The sequence below is a fragment of the Mus musculus genome, chromosome 3, assembly GCF_000001635.26.
Source record: "Mus musculus strain C57BL/6J chromosome 3, GRCm38.p6 C57BL/6J".
In the NCBI taxonomy this organism is placed as follows: Eukaryota; Metazoa; Chordata; class Mammalia; order Rodentia; family Muridae; genus Mus; species Mus musculus.
In genome coordinates, this window is record NC_000069.6 from 23,797,088 (window position 1) to 23,823,291 (window position 26,204).

The following is a 26,204-nucleotide window of genomic DNA, read 5'->3' on the forward strand; positions in this document are numbered from 1 at the left end:
ATGTAAACAGAATTCAAGAACAATCAAAATATTTATCTTACTTGATTAAGTTAGCTTCATCCTAAAGATTCAGAGTCAGTTTAATATATGGAAATAAGAAATTTTAATCTACCATACAAATAGACTAAAAGACAAAAAACAAACAAACAAAAAACAACAACAACAAAAAAAAACACCTGAATAAGCTTTAGATAAAAATCTAAAAATACCTTTATGTTCAATGTTTTGGAGAATGTAATCTACAAAGTTGATCTTATAAATCTTTATTTGTGCATTTTTTACAGTTATGTGTTATTAATTTCTGTAACTCTCTGTTTTGTAATCTATTGGATAGGATGAAATGATAAAATGTCTTTAATCTTTAATGTGCAAGCTACATTAAAGATTTAAAAATATCATTAACATCATCCATGTATCTAGAGTGTTACACACTGGTAAGACTCTATAAAATAATCACTACTGTGAAGCAGAACATTATGTAAATTTTTTTTTCCTTAAAGAAACACACAGCTGGATGTGTTAGTCAGCGTGTTTCCTTTCACTTATGTCTGCTTTGCTCAGTTTTCAATAATCTACACTATCATGGCTGACTCTAATATTCCCACTAAACTAGTGTGTTACATATTTTAAACTGAGGACCAAGAAGGGCACATTGTATTGGACATCTTTAAAACACTTGGGCTAGAACAGTCCCCTGGTGCTTATTTACAAAATAATGAATAAATGGATGGAAAACACAGCACTTTGCAAAGTGCTGTTTGAGGAAACAAAACTCATCCTTGATGACAGAATGCATATCACATTGGAAACCTGAATAGTGAAATATGAGAATACAAAATTCAAGCAAAGCATAGAAAGCAATTGATAAATATCTCTAAAAAAAGATAAATAAATTGCTAAAGACACATTTTTTGTGTGGTAGTCATTATGAGAAGGTATTTCATTAATAAATCATAAAAACTAACACATGTACATATTTTAAAATATTATATATTCATAAGAAAAGGACACAGTACTAATTTTCAACTTTAATTAATATACTTGAAATTTATGCTTTAAAAATATCCATTTATGATTCAAAACATGTCATTTGAAGGTATTTTCATTCAGATTACTATGTTTTCCATTATATACAAATATTTAAGCAAGTAGAGCATAAAATAATCACTCATTCTTAAAGGATTTGGGAACTCGATCCACTTTTATCACTCTTAGTCACACCAAAACCTTCATATTGAATCATTTGAAGTAACATAAAATGGTTATACACTGTGTTACAGTCAAACTTGGGGAAAATGCAAAAACAATAAATTTTGACAATATATAGTCATTGAAAAATGCAGACAAATACCTATAAAATTTATGTCATTAAAAATTAAGGACAGAAATGACTTTAGAAATCTATATGCAATAAGATTCATCAATCACAGACAATAATAAAGCTTTCTTGAACAAAAGGTGACACTAAGATAGTTCAGTGCAATTTAATAATGGACATATATCTTGGATAAGTGCTTTGTTTTTAATTAAAGTACATTTATTTGGTAAAGTTACCCTTTATGTTTTGTTCAATGAATCTATAAATTTTATCCCGATCTATTTTATTTATAATTCTACAATTACATTTTTGATATTATAGCACTGAAAAAATAATTTTTATAAAAATGTTCAATTTAAATATTTTATTACAAACACGGCAAACAAAGCTAAAAATATTAAATTCCTGTATATTGAACATTGGAAGCCCCTATAGAAAAGTATTATCAAAATGTCATGCAATTTTCTCAGTGTCTCTAAAAACAAACAAAAACATTAGAATGCCCCAGGAAGTTGTTCATCTGATGTATTTTTTTTTTCCAAAATAGCAAGTAAAAACATGTGGAATATGTTCACCACTAGCCCCTTTTGTTTGCAGTGTACACACTCAATCACCTAATAGAGTTGGGCTTTGCTACTGAGTAGAATTATCTGTAACATCCTTGGAATATAATTATGTTAGCTACACTTAACCATTTGGGTGTATTGCTTCCTGCAGAGAAGCCATAATGGTATAGTGAAATATTTTGTTTGAATCATCCTTATTAGTCATATATTGTTCTAAGTTCCAGAGTAATGTCCAATCACACATTTTTGTAAAAACCAAATAAAAACATTATTATTAATATAATCCCACTTTGTATACTTAAAAATAAATTATTACAAAAGTAAGAAATCACAAAGGTGAAACCCAGGTATTAACCATCTGCATGGCCACATATTGAATTTAGGTCCCCTGAAGGATCTATAAAGTTATAATTACTGAAGAATATAGATAAGTAAATAATCATATATTTTGATTGAAAAATATATGTAGTCCATTAGAATAAGGAATCTAACTTAATTTCTTCAGTGAAGTTCGGTACAGATACCAAGTCTACACTTTATTTAGAATAAAAGACCAATTTCAACTTTAATACAGCACAATCATTCATATTGATGATTGCATATTAATCTCTTGAGCTTACAAAACTAGAACACATGGTATATGGCATAGGACAGGCACCTGTGTAGTCTTTTTGTGACTGAAGTGGTGCAAATTAATCAGCCCCTGGAAAATAAAATGTGTTTTACTCTGAGAAAAGCTATGTCAGTGCTTATTGGCTTAGGCCATGAAAGGAGCAAAATACTGTTAAGGCTCTGTGCACAGTCATTAATGCTTTCTTTCGGTGAAGGAAATCAATCAGGAGCATGTGTTCTAATTCTTGACTAAATCCTTGAAATAACAAATTAGAGAAGTCATGCATTTCTTTGGCTTTGCTGAGTATAATTTGGGAGTGGGGGTGTAGGGGATTGGGGGGGAGTATGTTTTAGGTTCTTGACAGCCTCTATGCTGAAGGCCCTTTTAGTGCACATCTTTGGAGGATAATGTAAAGGCATTATGTAATGAAACCTCTAGGTGATTAACAGATACATTTATGTTAAATAGGTGGGTCTTAAAAACCACTTCTTCAGAAAGGGAATGACTAGTACCATTTCTAAAGGGTACCCAGAAAGAAAAGAAAATATATTTCTGAGTGAACATGGTGATGACCAGAAACAGTCTACATTAAAACATTCTACATTATGGTTTTCAATTCTTCACATTTATATCATTTCAAATTTAAAATCTGAAAAAACAATTCTGTTCAACTAAAGGGTATTCATACGTGATAGGGTACTTGGAACTCTCAATGCTCTTTTAGATTTCAGAATGGTTTACCATTCAAAAAAAATGAGCCTTTTTTTTTGTTGGTGTTAGAAATTTAAACTCATGCAAGAGTTCTGAGTTTGAAAGCATAGCTCAGCAAATACTTGTTCCCCCATGCCTAAGTTAAATTCCCAGTCTTTCAGATTAACACATTGGAAAATAATTTATTGGAATATGTAAAAACCATTTCCCTTCTACTCAGCATATGTATTGGCAGTTTAAAGCAATTCTTTTCTATTACAAAAATGTGTTGCCAAGCCACATTTTGGTAACATGTTAAACCAATGAGATGGCAATGTGTAATCTTCAAGGAGAGCTTAATTATTTCAGTAATTAATTACACATACCACAGAGAGTCTCTGGAGAACATTAGTGACTACATCTACCAATTTATTCTGCAAATAATTTATTTTTTAATCAGGCAAGATCCCGATTCACAACGGATAAAATTATAACAAATATTTTGTTTTTCTGAGTCTGAAAGCATAGCTTATCTTTCTAGCAAACAAAATGGTGACATGCTATGTGTTTATTTAAGAAGTTGAGGTTTAGAGTCTGATATATAGCTTCATTCCAAAATCAGTGCACCTGTTGTTTTCTTAATGAATTGTACAAACATTCAGGATAGGAAATTATGAGATTAGTGCATTGTACTTGGTTTCACAACTTGAAGCCTAGTTGTCCTGATAGTATATCTGTGCTTAGTTTTCACTTTTTTAGATGTTTTCAAGCTTACACATATATACCATTTTTTAGATGGACTATAGCTATTGAAGATTATGTATGCTGCTTTTTAGGTGTTTTGCAGATGAATGGCTCCTAGTAAAGGCTGCTGGTGATCTAGCTGTGGCTTCTTTTATGTGTTAGGCTACCTCAAAATCTTACATCACATTGTGCTCTCAAACAGAAACACTGTTCTTTACAGCACCTGGTATAAAGAAGGCCTTGGTGATATTACAGGATCCCTCTGAGAAGAAAGAAACAACACAACATTTATTATTATTATTATTATCATCATCATCATTAATCTGAAAATTCTGAAGATGTCTCATTAAATCTGGGTTCTTCCTTGTTAAATCGGTTGCTATATAGTCAACTAAGGGGAACAAAAGTAAGCCATGTCTAGTCCGTAGCTGTCATGAATTTCGGCTACAGCTTACAGCTCTTTTACAGATATAACAGATCATCTTTGTATTTAATATATTTTGTTTGAGGTTTGTTAATATGTGAATGTGTGTATGTGATATATTTGAAGACTAGGCATGGGGAATTGAATCCCTTAGTGAAAGCATTTATGTACTCCCAGACAGGTGCTGGAACTGAATGCAAGTCTTCATGATTAAGTTGTCAGTGTTCCTATCTGCTGAACCATCTTTCCAGTCCCTCATTTGGGGTTTTAATGATTTCACTGTGAAAAATCTTTGGGGTTCCTCATTAATTTGACTTTCCTTTCTTTTACTTTAATGAGTTTCAGAAGGATGTATTATCAGGATACAGGATTAATATTGATTAGAAATCATTAAACTAGATGCAATCAAATCTGAGAATAAATATTCTGAAGACTCCTTCCTCAAGTTTCACACTTCAAACCAACACTGTTGCTGTTTCCAGGTAACAGTTACCCCTGTTATATTTTGCTCAGCATCTTTCTTTCTGACTTCTGGCATCATATACAGTCATTCCTCAGACTTTGTGCTATTTGCCCGGATATTCTGGGAACATTTTTGTCAAGTATATTCAACATAGGATCTTGTCTGGCATTAAAATCCTGTTCCAAGCTCAAAACAGCATCAGACTTGGGGGCTACTTTCAACTAATTCTCTGGAAAGGTCATCTATAGTTCTGCCTTCTCGAAGGGAGGACAGTGTACACTGGACAAGAATATTGAGAGCCTGAAAATCCAGGTGACTTTAGTCACTCTCTGAACACATGCCTATGTCCACATTTCCCCATTCATCTTGCTCCAGTACTGCATCTGATTTGTATAGTGGTGGTTTTATGATTAAAAGCCAGATCATTGACCTAGATCTTGGCCGACAGACTCCCTTTTGTCTCTCAGGTCAGGAGTAATATACCCAGATATTCAGCCTGGACACAGGCTCGTGGCATAGGCTTTATTTTGTGGGGGAGAGGGGGTTAAATGGGTTATCTATGACTTGCTGTCTCCTGGGCATATTTCTACATGAACTACTTTGAGTGGTACTTGATGCCTAGATGTCTTTGTATCAGTTTGAATGTACTACCAATTCACACACCACTTGTCACTACCTTGTTCAGGATTGTATCTACTAAGGAGTTCTGCAAAAAGTTAACATGTTACGCATCTGAAAATGTCTTGAGACAAACATGTCAGAGTTGCGATACATGTTGTAAGAGATCAGAGCTAGGTAAAATCAAAACATGAAGCATCATCTTCAGGATTCATGAATGTATGTTTTAAATCTAATTTAAACACTTTATACAGGCTTTTAAATGACCTAATAGGATATACTAGCCAAAGGTTAACTGTATTTTACTGAACAAATACAATAAATTTAGAAGGAAGAAAAATAGATTTCATATATAATTTCTTTACCTATGTACATAGTCTTTACAAAATCCTTAATGGTGATTTTCTGTTCTCAATACTTTTTGAAATGTTGTACTAAAACAATGTAGAGATTTGATCTAAGATGATAATCTACCAAATTCAACTCCATACTATGAACTGCATAAGCTTTGATTCAGTATGAAACACTCTTTGACATGAGTTTTGACTCTCTTGCAGTATGGGTTATCTGAACCCATTTGTTCTTCTGATATCTGAAGATAATGGAGAAGAGGCAGTGCTGGGTAGGCAGGGCCAAACCTTCTAAATGCCTTTGTATACATATTAAAAAATGTGGCATAAGGTTCTCAAGCAAGTACAGTTAAAATCATTACATTAAATACATGCATTAAAATATTACAAGATATTTCATTTATCATATGAAGATGTTTGTACATAGGCACTTCAGATAAACATGTGTTTCTGCTTGAATTGTAAAATTAATTACATAATTGCCTCAGTTCATTGCTTTGAGAAAGCAACCACTAATAATGGTGGGAGATGGTCCTTGCCAATCACTTACCCAATGATGGTTAATTCTTTTCTCTCAACTCTAGCTTCCTTTTTAACTAACCTTACTTTTATGTTAAAGAAGTAAAGACAGAAAAAATAGGGAAGACCACAGGATGGCAATGGCAATTTTTTCAGGATTGAAATAGTTAGGGAACTATTCTCATGGTCTCTTTCCAAAGGGAAACTGCATTACCCAATACAAGAAAATTATTATTTTAACAAATATGTTGTAAAAATGTAGGATAAAAGTTTTACTTGTCCACAACTAGGCAGAATCTTCCACTTTAGAGGGACTAAAGATTCTGGAGCTACTAGATGTCAAAGTCAAGATACAAAGCCCCTCTCCTACATGAGAGAACTGTGTGTGAACAGGCCTTAATTCACTCCAATTTTGATAGCATAAGGGGAATGCTATAAAGCATTGCCACTATAAAGGATAACAAATGGGGGAGATGTTAAAATTTTCTTTCTGAATTTAGAGTATTTGTTGACAAAACAAACATATGTTTTATAATAGAGTTTATTTTGCCAGTTGTATAAAACAACACTTAGTTGTATTTGGTGATATTTTGGATTTTCAAAGACAAGCTTTGCCATTTTTCCATCATAGTTATATGGTGTTCTGTTAAAGTGACATTAGAGCAAGAGGTTGTGAGGAAGATGTAGGAAGGGACAGCCATGTGTGGTACTCCTTTAGCACAGTTCCTGTTTCTGTAATTCTGTAAAAAAGCACAGAAAGTAAAGTAGGAAATATTCCCTTCCTTGTCAATGTACATCACTGCTGAAGTTCATGTAGCATCAACTGAGGCAATTTAAGGGTTTCAAAATGTGTCACTTTGGGAAGAATTTACATTTAAATTGCTCCATCTAGTTTCTTGGGAATTTCCCCCTTGGAATGCGTATGGCTTTTTTTTTTTCATTATTTCTTACAAAATACAATTTCATAACCAGTGTATTACTACATCTAGTTGTGTTAAGAAGACAGGCTTCATTTATAAAATAGAAACATTCGAAGTGGTCTTGGGCATCAATCACTCATTCAGAATGCATCATGGCTTAACATTGAACAGATACTTGCAAAATTATCTAAAACCTTATCAGGTCTCCATGTCTACATTAGACTCCCTGGAGGTTTCATCAGAGAGAATACTGGCATTCCTCCACATTCTGTCCACAGTAGTGACAATGCCAAGAATATCTTAACCTCCTCGCAACCGTTTTATTTCTAAAAATATGGCATATTTCTCTGTAATAGATAAATCATAAGTATTATTTCAATAATTGTTATTACATACTCCAGTGGAGTTATAAGAAAATATTTTAAAAGTACAAAATGTTCTCTCTCATTTACATTAAAAATTACATTGCATAATAGCTTTAAACTTCAGGGAGGTCTTCAGTGACAATAAAAAACAGCAAGACAAACAGACAAACACCTGGTCAAATTAGAGCTTTTTCTGTTACAATTGTAAACAAATCTTGAAAAAGTCTGAGCATTTTTTTCAGTTCTTTCCAAGTAAGACACTCTCAAACACATCCAGTCCTACTTTGAAGGAAATATGAGCTGAATTAATGCTATTCAGCACATTGGACAGGGCCTCTTGAAAAGTCTCATTTGATGTCTGTGGATTGCAGTGCTCCCAAGCCTCCTTAAGAATGGAAAACTGGTTTGTCTTCTCATCAAGATGGTACAGGATATTTCTAAAAAGAAATATGGAATATGTAAATGTTTTATACACAATTGTATTTTCTCATCAAAGCCTTATCAGGAATAGTGCCAGAAAGCAATAGTGTCTGACAAAAAGTGAAAAATAAGTGCAAAAGTACAGCATTATCATATTCAACCCATAATGAATGAACACATAGACATTCAGTTCATTGGTAGGATCAGATGTCATCAGCTAGTGCACACTTCCTGAGTAAAGCAAACAATGCTATGGAATAACATAAAGGTGTTTATGTGTGAGATACTTGCAAAACTTCTCAATCTAATTACCAGAAAACATGGGGAACAGAGTTGTTAAATGGTACTACTGTATAGCCTAGAAAATGATTCACTCTGGTAAAATGAATCTGTGCATTTCATAAATCAAAGGGAGAACCGGTAAAGCCAGGACCTACTTGGCCTCATTCTACAACACACTGGGCTAAATAATGTTTTGCTGCAGTATATATTTCATGGCATCCCTCTTGGTAGTGCTTAGCTTCTCCAGTTAATTTTCTACAATGTAGGATCACCTGAGTCTTAGGAAGGGTTTTATAATTCAGGCTGGTCTGTGGACATGCCCATGGAGGTATTGTTTCAATTATGTGTACCAGTGTGAGAAGGCCCAGCCCTTCGTGGGAGTCAGTATATTCTAAATTTAAGTACTTAACATTCATATTGACTTGGTGAATCAGTGATGTATTTTAATCAGGAATTTTGACTTTAAAAAAATCTCTTCCAAGTATTGCTTTTTGTCAGAGTGTTTTATAGCAGCAACATACCTGAAAAGGACTCCTTTTTTTTTTTTTTTTTTTTTTTTTTTTAAGAAATAGAATATGTCAAGACTTTTCCATAGTATTCAGAACAAAGCAAATCTGACACCAACTGCAAATAAAATATTATGTGTAGATTGTGTTGGAAAATAATTTGAATGGACATAGGGCCCTGGAGTTATAGTCAGTACATGAAGATTCAAGTTGATTGTTAGTGAATAAGTGTTGAACATGAGTAATGGAATTATGCCATTCTCCTTTCTTCTGCATGTGCTTGACCTCTAGAGCATCTCTTTACAGGTTTGAAATGTATAATTAGGCAGTGTCTTTTAACTTAGCCAGATATCTTAGATAAAGAATTGACTATGGTGACTTCTAACAGTTCTTCATTTATTAGTAGAGAGACAAAGGTATTTGGGCATAAAGCTACAATCTTTTACATTTACTAGCTCTGTATCTTTGTAGACAACATTCAGTTGATTGTAAGTACACAAGAGCCTTGAATTAAAATATTATTTCAATGTCTTTAGCTTTGAAATGTTAAATGACAGCTCTGTTTTTTGTTTGTTTGTTTTTAAATCTGTTTTGTACTGGTTTTCAAAGGGGCTTGAGGAATTTTTCTTTCCCCTCTTCTTTCTCCATCTGTTCTTCCTTTTTGTTGTTGTTGTTTTTGTAGCTGACAAACTAAAAGGTTTCCATATTTGGCTTTCATAACTACTTTGCTTTTGGTTGAATTCTTCCTCCCAAGCACTGGCCCACTGTGCTGAACTGTTCCCTGTATCCCTTACTATGCTCTACTGCCCCCCATTTCCTTCTATAAAGTCCACCTCCCCCTTCAGTTCCATGAGGCCATTTCTAGCTTGCTTGTCTTTTCTGTATTTTGAATGATCTTGACACACATAGTTTACAGTTACAGGCTATGGTCAACATATGACGTAATAACTACAATGTTTGTCTTTTTGGACCTGGGTTACTTTACTAAATTTGTTGACTCTGCTGCTTTACGTCTACTAATAGTTAACAAGGGTTCTTTTTTTGTCTTTTCCTTGACCATAACTTGTGTCTTTTAGGTTTTTTTTTTTAATGGTAGACATTTTAAATAGAATGAAATGGAAACTCCAAATTTAACTTGCATTTAGATGATGAAGAGACATGTTTTTAACACTTTAAAAATATTTCTTTGTGCTGGGCGTGGTTGCACATGCCTTTAATTCCAGCACTTGGGAGGCAGAGGCAGGCGGATTTCTGAGTTTAAGGCCAGCCTGGTCTACAGAGTGAGTTCCAGGACAGCCAGGGCTACACAGAGAAACCCTGCCTCAAAAAAAATATATATGTATACGTATATATATATATGTATATGTATATATATGTATATATATTTGCCTTCTATATTCCTTCTTTTGACAACTTTTGCAGATCATTGATGTATTTGTTGATGTATTTCTATAACTTTTGTACTTGTTTATATATGTCTGTTATTAACCCCTTAACTGAAGCGTAATGTTCTCTCCCATTATATAATCATTTGAATTTATTTTGTCATGCAGAGCCTTTTTATTTAATGTAACACCATAGATAAATTTTGGAGTCGTTTCCATATATTTGTGGTTCTATTCAGTAATGTCTTAAATCTGTAATACAAACAGAAGCATTTGTCACTTCTGACGTTCTTGCTTGGTGATCTGGATTTGCAGCATTTCCAGGCTGATAAAGTATTTTGAATATTTGTTCATTTGTACTTCATTCTTTGAGAAATATCTCTTTGATTAGCCCATTCATTAACCATATTGTGTGATATTTTAGTATATGACCTGATAGTAGACACTGAAAACTGCATTAGAGAATGAGTAGGGTTCATGAGAAAAGAGAAGATAGGAGGATGAATGCAGTTAAATCCACAGGCTACTATAATGAAACATCTTTATAAAATGGATCACTATTTAACACAAATCCTCAACATTCAAAAAAGTAAAGGAAGATGGATTAATTGGTAAGCAATTCTAAATTCAATACCCTTGGATAGTATCCCCCTTGTGAATCCAACTTAGTACCAGTTACATAAAATAGTGCAAGAAAAATATTCTACATGATATTATACTTGGATTCAATTTTAAATTTTTACATTAGGAAGTAACAAACTACTTCCTAATATGGACTTAGATGGCTGCTTTGCAAAATGATGACTACTGAGCCCTTACCCAATTTCTATATGTATAGTTTTTTTTCCCTTTTCATTTTTATGTATTTCAAATGCTGACCCCTTTCCTGGTTTTCTCTCCAAAGTCCCCCCAACCCATAACCCCTCTCCTTGCCTCTATGAGGGTGCACCCCTAACCATATCCTATCCCAGTCTCACCATTCTACAGACCTCTTACACTGCGGTATGAAGCCTCTACAGGAATGATGGAATCCCCTGCCATTGATGCCAGATAAGGCAATCCTCTGCTACATATATAGTGGGAGCTATATACCCAACCATGTATACTCTTTGTTTGGTGGTCTGGTACCTGGAATTGATATTGTTATTCTTACTATAGGATTGCAATTCCCTTCAGATCCTACAGTCCTTCCCCTAACTCTTCCATTCATGTCCCAGGGTTAATTCCTATAGTTGGCTGTGAGTATCTGTATCTGTATTTGTCAGGGACTGGCAGAGCGTCACAGGAGACAGTTATACCAGGCTCCTGTCAGCAAGCACTTCTTGGCATCAGCAATAGTGTCAAGGTATGGTGTCTACAGGTAGGATGGATCCCTAGGTTGGGTGATCTCTGGATGGTATTCCCCTCAGTCTCTGCTCCATTTTTTGGTCTCTACCCTTCCTTGAGATAGATACAATTCTGGATTAAAATATTTGAGATGGATGGGTGGCCCCATCCATCAATTGGGGGCTGTGCCAATCTACTAGATATGATCTCTACAGTTTTTTCTCCCCTTTGTTGTATATTTTTAATAGTGTTACCTCTGTTGGGTCCTGGAAACCTCTTGCTTCCCTGGCAAATGGGATTTTCTAGTGGCTATCCCCAGTTCCCCACCCCCTACTGTTGCAAACAGAAAATGTAGTACATTTACACAATGAAGTATTACTCAGCTATTAAAAGCAATGACTTCATGAAATTTGTAGGCAAATGGATGGAACTAGAAAACATGGGGTAACCCAGACACAAAAGAACACACATGGTGTGTACTCACTGACAAGTGAATATTAGCCCAAAAGTTCAGAATACCTATGATTCAACTAACAGATCAAATGAAGCTTTTGAGGAAGGAAGACCAAAGTGTGGATGCTTCAATCCTTCTTAGAAGGGGAAAGAAAATAATCACAAGAGATAGAGGAGGGAAGGGATGTGGGAGGGAGAGAGAAGGAGGATGAAAAATGGACAGCAGTATCTGGTATTGGAAGAGAGAAGAGAGAGACAAAAAGGGTCAGTAAATATATATATAGAGAGAGATAATTTTTATCTGATGGCTTTAAAGATTATGAAATTAAAATAAGAACATAAGAATTATTGAAGCAGATCTAGTGAGGTTCCCTAAACTATAATTTTGTTAAATAAAAGTGAGTTCTCTGAAGGGTTAAAAAAAGGAAGTAAATAATCTATAAACAAAGATCCAGTTAGGTAATAATTAGCACAGAGATAAAGCTTCTTAGGAAAATCCTATGCATTATCTCCTATATGATAGAACCCACACAAAAGTTGACATCATATTATAGGCAATGGTATTGGACTTTCATAATGGAGTGTGATCCTATCACTAGTATAATCAGCAACCTTAATGAAATCAGTAATCAAGCAGACAAACATGCATTTTATGCTCATATTATAAGAAAAACTGATTAATAATTAAGTCATTTTAAAGATAAATTAATGGATTTGATTTATTCATATGAATCTTACTCCTTTGAATGAAACTTATGTTAGTTTCATTAAAAACAAATTGAATAGAATAAAAAACAAATTTTACAATATTTATAATTTTTAATCTTCTCATTTTGCTCTGTTAATTTCATGTTTAATTATAATTTACTTCATTCAAATTAATTTCCAGCATCTAAAAGTTTAGGAGAAAATTTTCAGATGCTATTATTAAATATTTCTACTCATAGAGATCACATGGTTAAATGTAAGCAAGATGTTGTAATATAACATTATATGAAACAATAAACATATACTTCACAAAGAACTTTCTTGTCTGATGTATCATAAATACAAGTGTTTTTATTAGATTTGAACATTGAAAAACAACACATGAATATCTCCAAGGCCATCACAATGGGATCAATGATGCCAACAGTTGCTTTTCCTAACTATTGAGAATGCACAGCCTGCCTTTAAAATGACTGTAAGCATGCCATGTCAACAGAAATCTTCACTTTTGCTTATGATTCAAAAAGGAGCAAGACACATTTTCCATATGCTATGCAATTCAAGTAGGAAACAAGATACTACATAAGATAAATGCTCATATTCATTTCTATACAAATTGGATACATATCAGAATAGAACTCAGGGAACTGAGATTCTAGATGAATGTAAGTGACAAGTGCTCTTTTATCTTAATTTGAAGAAAAACTTTCAACATGAGTAGGTGCTGATATAAGCTAGTGAAGCTTATCTCTACTATAATAACGGAATACATCTTCACCTTGTTTATTATATTACTTGAAAAACAAACTGAGGATAACCAAACACTCCTACATTTTCATTCCAAGTATAATTTTGCTTAGTGACTTTCAGAAGTAGCTTATATTTTCCAATTTCTTTTTGTGTATAAAAACTATTTAGCCTCCTGCTTACATTACAAATTTCTGTATTTGCATTCTTCTCTGAAAAGCTAGCATATTATCATCTTCCTTGGAATATTTGATTAAGGCTAAACTGAAACCCAAGCTAGCTTTAGATCCATTACTTTGTTTTTAGGCATTTCTTAATTCTAAAAATTTTCTTACATATTCAACCATTAACCTTATATAGAGGCCAGAGATGAGCAAAACTACTATTGTACCACTTTCATATGGAAATGCTTCACACCTTTAAAATGGTTCAATTATTTCAATGGTCCTAATGGAAGCTTTTAAACCAAGAGCTACTTGTTTTAGTATGCAATCTCACAGAAATGGAAATTCAGTCAAATATAGTTTGCAAAGCCTATAGTGTATCCAAGACTTCAAATTTCTTTCCTTTCCAATTACAGATTGATACCTTTCGTATTAACAAAAATCTGAAAATCAACTAATAGCTTGTAATATTCACATGTAGAGCAGGAAAATGAGAGTAGAAAAAAAAAAAAAAGGAAAACTGTATTGCAGAAAGTTTCCATGAATACAGTCTCTAGGTTACAATCAAAAAGATTTATATTCTTTAGTCTACACTGCCCATAGACATATTTGCTTCAGTCCCATACAGAAATAATTTTCTGTAGAACAAATGATGGTGAACATTGCTCTAACTCAATAAATCACTTTCGCATTTGCATAAATAAAACCTGTATCACAGTATGGCATTTACAGGTGTCAGACATAATTAAAATATTATGTAACTGAAAATGTTTTAGTATTTATTGTGTTTAACATAATATTAATTCTATGCTCATGCCTATCTTCCATCATATGTAACTATTTGGATCTTTTAAATGTAATTCATACAAATATGCTAAAGCTCCCTTCTGTGCATGGAAAGAAACTTATAAAAGGAAAATGTAATGCATTATTGATGACACTAATGAAATTATAACACACATCACTCATTTTAATGGGTCTGTTTCAATGACACATCAGAATAAGCAGGAGAGAGTTGTACCAAATCAGACAACTAATTAATAACTTCTGGCAGTGTCCCTACTCAACTGATAAATATTTACCACTCAACTTAGGCCAAAGAAATGAGTAGGAAAAATGAATCTGAGACAAATGCTTTGAAAATCTTTATGAACCATATACACTTGTGGGAATTAGGGAATTAGTAATGGAAAGATAAAAGTGACTTCTTTTTAAATGTTTCTTCTTGTATAAATAAATGGGCATTGGATGCACCCACTATCAACTTGAATTAACATCCATTGTACTACACTCAGTATAATAGGACCTTTTAAATTAAATCATACTAAATAATAAGTCATGTCTTTCAGAACTGATTAGGTATGCACACTAAAGCCAGAAAGAAAGTCAAGTTCAATTGTGTATGATTCTTTCTAATTCTTTCATGGACTGCACTAACTGCACCCCACCATGAATAGCAAATTACTGTATTAATATTGACATTAGAAATGATCATTGAACACAGATATTCTGTCTATGAGAATTCACAAAATATGTGGCCATAATACAAAAATATTATTTAAGATAAGCTGAATATGATGTTCTCTAAAATTTTCAGGGTAATTAAATAAGGTAATTATTAATAACGTCAAGCCATAGTTTTATTATATATCCAAAAATTTGTGGGAAGGAAAAGCTAGAGTCTGAGCTATGAACTCAGTGGTTGCTGAAGGTATCCTTTTCCATATAGTCAATCCCCAGCATCGAGAACAGAGCAAAGCACACTGAAACAAATATATATAATTCTCCTTTCTATATGTGGATAGCTTTTAAAAAATGATTTCTAACTCATCAGATAAGAGGTAACCTCCACTTCACCATTTTGAACACTGGAATCTGGTCTAATCTCAATATGTGCCTCTTCTTTTATCTCTCATTTTTTATTGCATATTTTATTTACATTTCAAATGTTGTCCCCCTTCCAAATTTGCCCTCCACAAACCTCCCATCCCATTCCCCCTTTTCCTCTAAGAGAGTGCTCCCCCAACCACCTACCCACTCCTGTCTCACCCTTCTAGTATTCCCCTATGCTGGGGCAAGAAAGATTAACAGGGCCAAGTGCCTTCCCTCCCACTGATGCCAGATAAAGCAGTCCTCAGTTCCATGTGTAGCAGGAGCCATAGATCCTCCCGTGTATGCTATTTAGTTGTTAGTTTTGTCCTTGGGAACTCAAAGGGTCTGATTACTTGATGTTGTTGTTCTTCCTATGGGCTTACAATTCCCTTCAGCTCCTTCAGACCTTCTGTAACCCTTTGATTGGGGTCCCTGGGCTCAGTCCAATGGTTAGCTGCGTGTATCTATATCTGTCTTAGTCAGGTGCCTTTCAGAGGAAAGTCCCACTGGGCTTCTGTCTGCAAGCACTTCTTGACATCAGCAATAGTGTTAGGGTTTGGCATTGGCTGATGGGTCTCTGGATAGCTTTTCCTTCAGTCCCTGTTCCAAATTTTATCCCTGTGTTTCCTTTAGACAGGAACAATTCTGGGTTAAAAATTTAGAGGTAGGTGAGTGGCCCTTTTCCTCAACTGGACGCCATGTATATTTATTGGGGGTGGTCTCTTCAGGTTCTATCTCACTTCTGTTGTATATTTCAGCTACTATAATCCCCGCCTGGTCCTCTCTGGAATCTGGGACTTTCTAATGGTTCCCTACCCATACCCCTCACTGCTGCATATTTCTATTCATCACTATTGCTCTGTAGTATATATGAGGTCAGGAAGAGCGATTCCCACGGAGTTCTCTTACTGTTAAGAATTTCATAACCTCAGATTTTTTGGTTTACCATATGAAATTGAAAATTGCTCTTTCTGTGTTAATGAAGAAATATGTTGGAATCTAGATGGGGATTATGTTGAACCTATAAATTGCTTTTGGTAGGATGGCCAGTTTTATTATATTAATCCTGCCCATCCATGGGCATGGGAGTTCTTTCCATAGTCTGATCTCTTTGAATTCTTTTTTCAGGGATATCAATTTCTTGTCATGCAGATCTTTTACTTTTTTGGTAAGAGTTACTCCAAGTTATTTTAGAATATTTGTGGTTAGTTTCCCTAATTTCTTTCTCAGCCCATTTTTCATTTGTATAAAGGAAGACTACTGATTTATTTGAATTAATTTCATATCTAGCCACTTTGCTGAAGTTGTTTACTAGCTGTAGAAGTTCTGTGGTAGATTTTTGGAGGTCCCTTCTGTTTATTATCATATCATCTGCAAAAAGTGATACCTTGCCTTCTTTTCCAGTTTGTATCACCTTGATCTCCTTTTGTTGTCATATTGCTCTAGCTAGAAATTTGAGTACTATATTTAATATATAAGGAGAGATTTGACAGTCTTGACTTGTTCCTGATTTTAGTGGGATTGCTTCAATTATCTCTCCATTTAATTTGATATTGGCTGATGTTTTGCAGTATATTGCTTTTCTTATGTTTAGGTAAAAGCCTTGGGTTCTTAGTCTTTCCAATACTTTTAACATGAAGTGGATTTGTATTTTGTTAAATGCTTTTTCACCATCTAATGAGATGATCATGTGATTTTATCTTCTGAATTAGTTTACATAGTAGATTACATTAATGGATTTTCTTATATTGAACCGCTCCTGCATCCCTTGGATGACGCCTACTTGATCATGGTGATTGATGGTTTTGATGTGTTCTTGCATTCCGTTTGCCAGAATATTATTGAGTATTTTTGCATTGATATTCATTAGCAAGATAGGCCTGAATTTCTCTTTCTTTCTTGTGTCTTTGAATGGTTTAGCCATCAGAGTATCTGTGACTTTGTAGACTGAATTAGGTAGTGTTCCTTCTATTTCTATTGTATGGAATACTTTGAGGAGTGTTGTTATTCTCTCTACTTTGTAAGTCTTGCAGAATTCTACATTAAAGCCATTCTACATTGCTTTCATTGGATGTGAGGTTTTGAATGACTTTTTTTATTTTTTTAGGGGATACAGAACTGTACAGGATCTTCTGACTTGCAGACTGTTGCTCTGGCTGCAGCAGATCTCCTGGCTGCTCTGTAGACTGCTGGCCTGGCTGCAGCAGATCTCTTGAGAGGCCTGAAGACTATACAGTAATGAGAAAGATGGGAAGACATCCTGATCTGTCCTCAAGGAGGTGTGACTGGACGACAAATGGCGTTCATACATGGAGGGAGGAGTTCCACATCTGCTGGTCACCCTGGGGGAAGGGGAATTATTTGAGCAGTCATCCTACCTGTTGCCATGAGTGCAGCAGATCTCCCAGGAGCCCTGCAGACCTTTAGGTGTTGAGAGAGAGAGAGAGAGAGAGAGAGAGAGAGAGAGAGAGAGAGAGAGAGAGAGAGAGACTGATCTGTTCCCAATATTTGCTTTGACAAATGTGTCATATACAGCAAGCCCAGGTCTCACCATTCTGGCAGGCTGTTTTCCAAGCTGACAAGCAATCAGTATTGCTTAAGATGAGAATAGTGGATCACAAAAGAAATGGTCATTTATGGAGAATAAATGGTCATCTGAGGCCTGTGAGGAGTTAGCTTTAGACAACTGGGCGGGAAGAATATTGGGTGCATACACACAATGAGCTATGCACATCCCAGCCTGGCTTGTAAGCACCATACAGCTGGGTCCATCCTCCATAGCTGTACCAGAAAATTATAAACAAAGTAAATATCTCTTATTTCAATATAATAAATCTTAGGATGATTTTTGATAGGTTATTGATACATTTTGTAGTGATTGTCTTCCCTGTGAGGAAGAAGATGGTTTAATTGATACAGAAATTCATTTCCTATTCTATTGTAATAATGTAGCAGAGCACAATGATACCTATAGCATAGTAATACTAAATTTAGAGAATTGCCTGAAAAATCAAGACACTTACCTAGTAGTGTGCACTAAAATCTTTATTATCTCTGTTTATTCTTAAAGTCTGTTTATAGAGTAGGGATTTGCTTCACACAAGAAGCTAACTATAGAATCATAAAGGATAGAATGCCCTAACTTCTGTGATATGATGAAGTAATGGCTTTCAGATGAATTACAGGAGTGGAGGTCCCATGGAGGAATGAATACCCATACACTTCAAACTTTCCATCTTCTTTGCACAATGCTAGGGTCCCAGGAAGAAGGTAGCCATTGGTACAATATAAATGAATAACAACTGGAAACCTTCTGTGCTGGGACAGAAGCTTTGTGTCACCTAAGCTGTAGAATTCAGAGAAATTATTATTTTTAAGTTCTTCCATTGCATGGTATTTTGTCATACATAGTCTCACCTAAGAAAAACATCAAAGTATGTAAGAATGTATCATCTTGCTAAGTGCAGACTAGGAAATATATTAAAATGTTCCAGTGTACATTATGCTAGTAAAATAATTGTGGTATGTGCAGGGATAACTAAGGTTTTTCAATAAAGCAGACTAAGTCCTGTATCAAGGGGGCTTTCTGGCCCAAAGTAGGTCTTTAAATGTGCTCTAAAATCTTTTAAAGAAGATTCCCCTCCATCACAGAGCTTGCTGGTTGTCAACAAAGAGATAAAAATGAAAGAAAGAATCTTCTATGAATTCAAATGAGGATATAGAAGTTAGACAAAGGTTTTCATAATTCTTAGAACTCCATCGTTGGATAGGAAACTGGTGCTGTTGAGCACTCTCCTCTGTCAACTGTTTTTACTCTCATTTTTATAGCAGCAATTTTTCCCATCTTACTTTCCCCTGGGTAGATAGCTTGAAAGTTAATATTTAAACCACTGTATTTCTTTCTTATTTACTTCCATTTCCATCTCATAGATATGATCTGTAACCCACTGTAATGGGTTCTATTGATTGCAAACGTAACAGGATTTAGAACACCCTAGGTAAAAAGCCTCTGCAAATTCTATGACGTAGTTTCTAGACTAGATTGTATAATAATCATGCATATGAAGAATTGTCTAGACTCAATAAATTGAGGGAGAAAAAGGACCTTATCTGTGGCCAAGACCATTTCATCCACAGGAGCCACTGACTGAATTTAAATAAAAGTAAAGTATGCTGAGAATAGTACTTATGGTTTTCTGCTTTCTGATTACAGAGAAAATGTGATCTTCACCTGCAGCCATGAATTCCCCACTGTGATGGACTGTACACTAAATATATGAACCAATATAGCCCTGTCTTCCTTCAAGTTTGCTTTTTGCAAACTGTTTTGTAATAGCAAGGAGACAAGTAGCTAATACATAGTCCAAGGGCAGTATCATTTTAATATTCTATGGGCTTATAATAATTAAAAGGGGATATTTCCTTTTATCTTACATTCCAAATATTCATAACTTTTTATTTTCTATTTTTTTCAGGTATTTTCATCACTTGATAGATGGTAATACTCTGGCTAATAAAACTAAAATATACAAATATTTATTTTCAAATACATTCAACTATAATGAGAAAGCTGTTTAAGGAATTTGATGCTAAAAATACTTTACAGTTTAGATATGTCTTTTTTTAAAAATATTTTTATTAGGTATTTTCCTCATTTACATTTCCAATGCTATCCCAAAAGTCCCCCATACCCTCCCCCCACTCCCCTACCCACCCACTCCCACTTTTTGGACCTGGCGTTCCCCTGTACTGGGGCATATAAAGTTTGCATGAGCAATGGGCCTCTCTTTCCAGTGATGGCCAACTAGGCCATCTTTTGATACATATGCAACTAGAGACAGGAGCTCTGAGGGCCAGGAGGAACAAGAAGGAGAGATGGCATGCTTTAGGAGAGGATGGAGAGCAGGGCAGTGGTGGTGCACGCCTTTAATCCCAGCAACTGGGAGGCTGAGGCAGGCAGACTTCTGAATTGGAGGCCAGCCTGGTCTACAGAGTGAGTTCCAGCATAGCCAGGGGTGTACAGAAAAACCTTGTTATGTGGGGGGTTGGGGGGAGGAGAGTATGGAGAAAAGGAGACACATAAGTTTCTGTGGGGTAGAGACCCCAGGAGGTTGCCCCAGACTGTGGGCCAAGAAAGTATTGCTGAGACAACTGACTAAGAGCAGCCAAGATGGAACACAGAAATTAGGAAAGTACAACTGGAAGTTATCAGCAGGAAAAGATTCTAGCTACATGGAGGCTAGCCAGCTGCCCAGCTGTTGTGCTGCTTAAGTAATATTAACTATAAAGACTCTGTGTGTGTGTGTGTGTGTGTGTGTGTGTGTGTGTGTGTTTGTCTTTCATTCAGGAACATCAATCATTGAAGTGGGAAGGAGCACACACCAGGATTTATTAAATAATAACTAATACAACACCAACCCATGAAACTGAGGACACATTTAGGGTGTATCTTCTCAACTCATTTGGCCTTTTCTAGAAATTCCCTCATAGACATTACTAAAAATTTGTATCCAGAAGCATTCTAGAGTCTGGCAAATTGATGATCAATGATAACCATCACACACACATAGATATTTGCTTTACACCTTTTAGATTTTTAAGTCCAAAGAGTATTTGAGCTTAAGTCATATGACTGTTTTCGTAGAAGTGTATGGATGTGGTAAAACAGTATGGCCAGAAGCAATTTTGGGAAGAGGTTTATATATTTTTATAGTTTATAGTAGTACAACATCCATTGAAGACAGGACAGAAACTTCGTGGTAGATTGAATGAGAAAGGTTATAACTGCTATAGGTTCACATGTTTAAATACTTTTCCCCCAACTAATGGAGTTGTTTCAGAAGTATTAGGAGGTACAGCCTTTTGAATGAGGTGTGCCATTTTTGGCCATTTTACAGTTTTAAAAGACTCATGCTATTTTCAGTGTTGATATCTCACACAAACATGTACCACACACACATGTATCACTCACACACACACACACACACACACACACACAAACACAAACACTTTCCCTGCAGAGATGCCTTTTTCCCCCAGCATGGACTCTAAGACTTTGAAACCATTAGCCCAATCAAATGCTTTCTAATATAAGTTTATTTGACATGGTGTTTTGTCACAGTAATAGAAAAATAACCAAGACAATCAGGAAGCAGGGACTGAATCAGAGGCTATGGAAGAGTATTGTTTACTTCATTGTTCCTCATACCTTGCTCAGCCTGCTTTCTTATTGCACATAGGACCGCAAGCCCAGGAGTGGAACTCCCCACAGTGAGCTGGAACCACCCACATCTATCATCACTCAAAACAATACACCAAAGGTTGCCTATGGGCCAGTTTAGTTAGTGCATTTTTTTTTCAATTATGGTTCCTTCTAAAATGGCTCTAACTTATGTCAAGTTGATAAAACTAACCAGCACACCTCTCTTCTAATGTAGGTACAATGTATCTGAACAAATTTTCTCACTGAGGAGCAAGATTCTGTACCTAAAAAGAAGAGAACCTTTATACTAGAAGGAAGTTCTGAATCAACACTTTGAAAAGCATTTAAAAAGAGCAGCTCACAGTCCTCTGCATTGATGGAAAGAAAGGAAAGTATATTTCAACAGTGTTCTTTATGGCACCTGGCATCATCCTTTATATTGCTCTTCTAATGCATAGTACTTTTCTGCCGTATGCTCAATGTAAGTACTCTATAGTATTCTAGCAGAGATGATTAAATTTAATGTGTGTTGAAATGCTTTTCAAACTGATTAGTGGGCTGGGGAGATGCCTCTTGCTATGAAAGCTTGAGGATCTGTGTTCAGATCTCCAAGTGTAATGTAAATCCAGGATGGGCATGGTAGCCTGGCTGTGATTCCAGCCTCAGGTGTCAGGACCAGGGATCGCTAAAGCAAGCTGACTTGCTAGACAAACAAAATCTGCAAGTTCTGTGTTTTACTGAGTCCATACTTGATTATAATAATATGCAGTAGTGATCAAGGAGGGATGATTCTAGACATGGACCTTGAGCCTCCATTTGCATATATACTCACACACATGAAATCACATGTACAAGGCACACAGATACACAAAGCATCAAAAACCTTGCTGAAATGATCTAGACGCTGAATTCTAGGTGCTTTATATGCCTCTATAGTTTCTTGTGCTCTGAACCTTAACCATATCATGGCATTTACATACTCCCCAATTCCTAGAGGTGCCTCCTATATTTACTGTTAAAATGGTAACATTAAATATGCAGAAAATAATGATTCCCATAAAAATGACCCTGAATGGCTTTTGAAGACTCAAAAGGAGTAAAGATACATGAAGTATCACTGGATTATATTTGTAGAGACAAATGGAAAGAGAGCTGGGAAGAGAAGGTGCTAATGAAAGATGCAGGGAAGAAAGATGCTTTTACATTGGTTTGCAAGGGCCCATTTCTTATGCGTTGGTGAGGAAATGGGAACCAGAAAGTCTCAAGATAGTGTATCACCCATGTGATTTATACAAGCATAAGAGCTCTAATTCTCTGAATGATACACAGAGTAAGTTCCATCATCTGAGAGCAAAGGATTGCTGGTAAAGGTTTCAGTTAAACTGCACTTTCAAACATCTGAACATCAACTGATTAAGCCTATGTCAGATTTACAAAGGATTGTTGTTTACCCTGCTCAGTAGGATGTAGCTTCACCTTGATTTCCAATGGATAAGGTCATGAACTAAGGTTCTTATATTAGGTGAACTCGGTAGTTTTTGACTACCCAAAGGAAAAGTTGTCAGTATTTAATAGACGTTTCCATACAAGCCCTGCTTCTCTATAATTGATCAGTCCATCTTCTTAGTAACCATGCATGGGTTTATCAGTAATTGGTTATGTTTCCAAAATCAACAAAATTAAGGTAAAAGTTATCATTTGTTTGATTTTTCTGTTTCAGGTGGAATCCTCCCAGTAACTCCTAAATTTTATACACTAAATCCTTTGGATACTCTGCTCCTGATATCTGAATTCATTGAATCACTACTACATTTTTACATTTATATCTATTCTTAAATAACTTAAACTACAAAATAACTAAATACATGTTTCTTTTACTTAATATCCATATTTTAGAGATACTTGAGAATCTATTTCATAAGATCTAAGTGTTACGAATTAAAAATCAAATACCTGTATTGTCATTGACTTCTTCAATTAATGAAAATTTCCTTACCTGAAACCTTATTTCTTAAATTCTAATACTTAATGCATGAAAAAAAAGTGCATGTGCCTCTGGGTTGGACCCTTTGGAATTGTAGATGAAAGCTGAGAGGAAAGATGTTAATGGATTTTTGAAACAGGCACGTTGGTACATGTCACTTGACATTTATTCCTCACTCAGTGAATATTCTGGCAGACACATTAGTCCAGTATCCCCAAACCAATACCATTCAGTGAACTGACTGGTATGCAAAGATCAAGACCTCTTGGAGAAGAATATGTCCTCAGCCTAAATTATACAAGTGTCAGGGAGTCTGGGAGATAATCTTACAATATCACTAAATATTTCACAATTGTAAAGTTATAAAGGAAATATTTAAGATACAGGACTTTGTTACTTTTAGCACAGAATATGGAAGAACATTTACATTTTGATAGCAAAAGAAGAAATAACATATTTGCATCCTTCACTCAATCAGAAGGAAAATTGGGGAGGGAGTGGGATTAAAAATGTGGTTTTTAGTGAATCTCTTTACTAACCTCAAAAGACAGGAAATGTTGGGTAATTTTTTTCGTAGAATTTGAAAATCGTTTTTCAATTCCCAAATGCAGATGAGGTACATTTAAAACAAAGCTATTGCTACTGTTCAACAGCTGTGAATAAATAACGTCTTTGAAGCTAAGCTACACATGCTCTGCCCTCCTGTGGCTTTGTGAGCACATAAAGCATCAGGTTCAGAGAAGCCTTATGCCTGTCAGCATGTGGGAATTCGTTCTTGTTCATTCCTGCTATTTTCATTTTTATTACTTGTATATACATTTTAAGATACATACATGTATGTATATATTTATGCATGATTACCTGTTCAAATTTATATATACAGATTTGTATATGTCATACAGGTATATGTATACAAGAACAGATACAGTCACTTAATACATACACACATATATACATACTGTTCATATTGAACTACAATAAACTATGAGGGAAATTTATAAATATATTTTCTCCTCCAAATCCAATAGCAAACTAACAGTTGATTATTCTACTGCAAAGTACAGAGTTCAATGGTGATGAAAAATCAATAAAATTAAATCCAGTTCAAACTAAGCAAATGTATTTTGTTCTGAGAGACAAAGAACTGATTATGTTGATGCTTTAAAGTCAGCAGTATAAGAAGTGATCAGCAAAGTTCCTTATATCCAGAGGCTGTAGACATTTCTCTCTGATGTCTGTCTTGGTCTTGGTGCTTCTCTTCAATTCTCACATTCTCTTTTCTATTCTAAGAGTAATATTCAAATCTTTTTATATTATTATTAGATACACTTTTTAAGGGAGCATTACATTTCTGTTCTACGACAGAAGGATGGATACAGAAAATGTGGTTTATTTACACAATGGAATACTATTCAGCTATCAAGAATGAGGACACCCTGAGTTTTGCGGGAAAATAGATCGAACTAGAAAATATCATCCTGAGTAAGGTAACTGAGACCCAAAAGGACATGCAAAGTATGTACTCACTAGTAAGTGGATATTAGCCAAAAAAGTACAGAATACCCAGGAAACAATTTACAGAACTCAAGAAGGTTAGTAAGCCAAAGGGTCCAATTGAGGATGTTTCAATCCCACTTTGAAGGGAGAAGAAAGCAATCACAGGAGACAGAGGGAGGGTGGGGTCTGGGTGGGAGAGAAGAGGGGGAGGTAAAAAGGGGATCATAATCAAGTAAGGGTGGATGGAAGAGGGGGCCAGCAGAGTTAGTGGAAACAGGCAACCTCAGGTGATAGGAGCTGGGAGGGCTCTCTAAAATGTACTAGGTACCTGGGAGGTGAAAGACTCTCAGGACTGGAAGGGAGGGACCTTAGATGAAATGCCCAACAGTGGAAAGAAAGAACTTGTAGAGTCCACCTCCTTGTAGAAAAACAGGGATGAAATGGAAGAATGTGGTTGCCATCCCATAGCCAAATGTTTTGACCCTAAATGGTTCCAAACTAAAAGAACTTCAGGGACAAAAATGAAGAAGAGACTGAGGGAAAGATGGCACAGTAACTGGCCCAACTTTGGATCCATCTCAAGGAAAGTCTCCAAGACCTGGCACTATTACTAATGCTGGTGTGCTCACAAACAGGAGCCTAGCATGGCTGTCCTCTGAGAGGCCCAACAAGCAGCTGACTGAGATAGACACAGATGCTTACTCCCAACCATTGGTCTGAGATTGGGGAACCTTGTAGTTGAATTATGGAAAGGCTGGAAGAAAGTGTGGAATAGGGTGACCCCATAGAAAGACCAGCAGTCTCAACTCACCTAGATCGCTGAGATCTCAGAGACTGAGGCACCGACCAGGTAGAATACATGAGCTGGTCTAAGGCCTGTGACACATATATAGCAGAGGAATTCCTTGTCTAGCCTCAGGGGAAGAAGTCATGTTTAACCCTTGAGAGACTTGAAGCCTCAGGGAACAGGAAAGCCTGTCAGGTTGGGTGAAGGATGATAGGGTTATCCTAGTGGAGACAGGGGAAGAAGAATTGGATGAGAAACTGTGGGAGGGCATACCAAAAGGG

At 35.4% G+C, this 26,204-nt stretch overlaps 1 protein-coding gene across 3 annotated transcripts in view; it reads right to left on the reverse strand.

Annotated features, from left to right (window-relative positions):
* Window positions 1-1,015: 1,015 nt before the first annotated feature.
* Window positions 1,016-26,204, reverse strand: part of Naaladl2 (N-acetylated alpha-linked acidic dipeptidase-like 2) — a 1,346,047-nt gene continuing 1,320,858 nt past the window's right edge. For all 3 annotated transcript variants that reach the window (XM_017319681.2, NM_001326288.1, XM_017319682.1), the window contains one exon: window positions 1,016-8,027. In XM_017319681.2, the coding sequence (XP_017175170.1) occupies window positions 7,829-8,027 (199 nt within the window). In that variant the 3' untranslated portion in view covers window positions 1,016-7,828. The remainder of the gene's footprint in view (window positions 8,028-26,204) is intronic.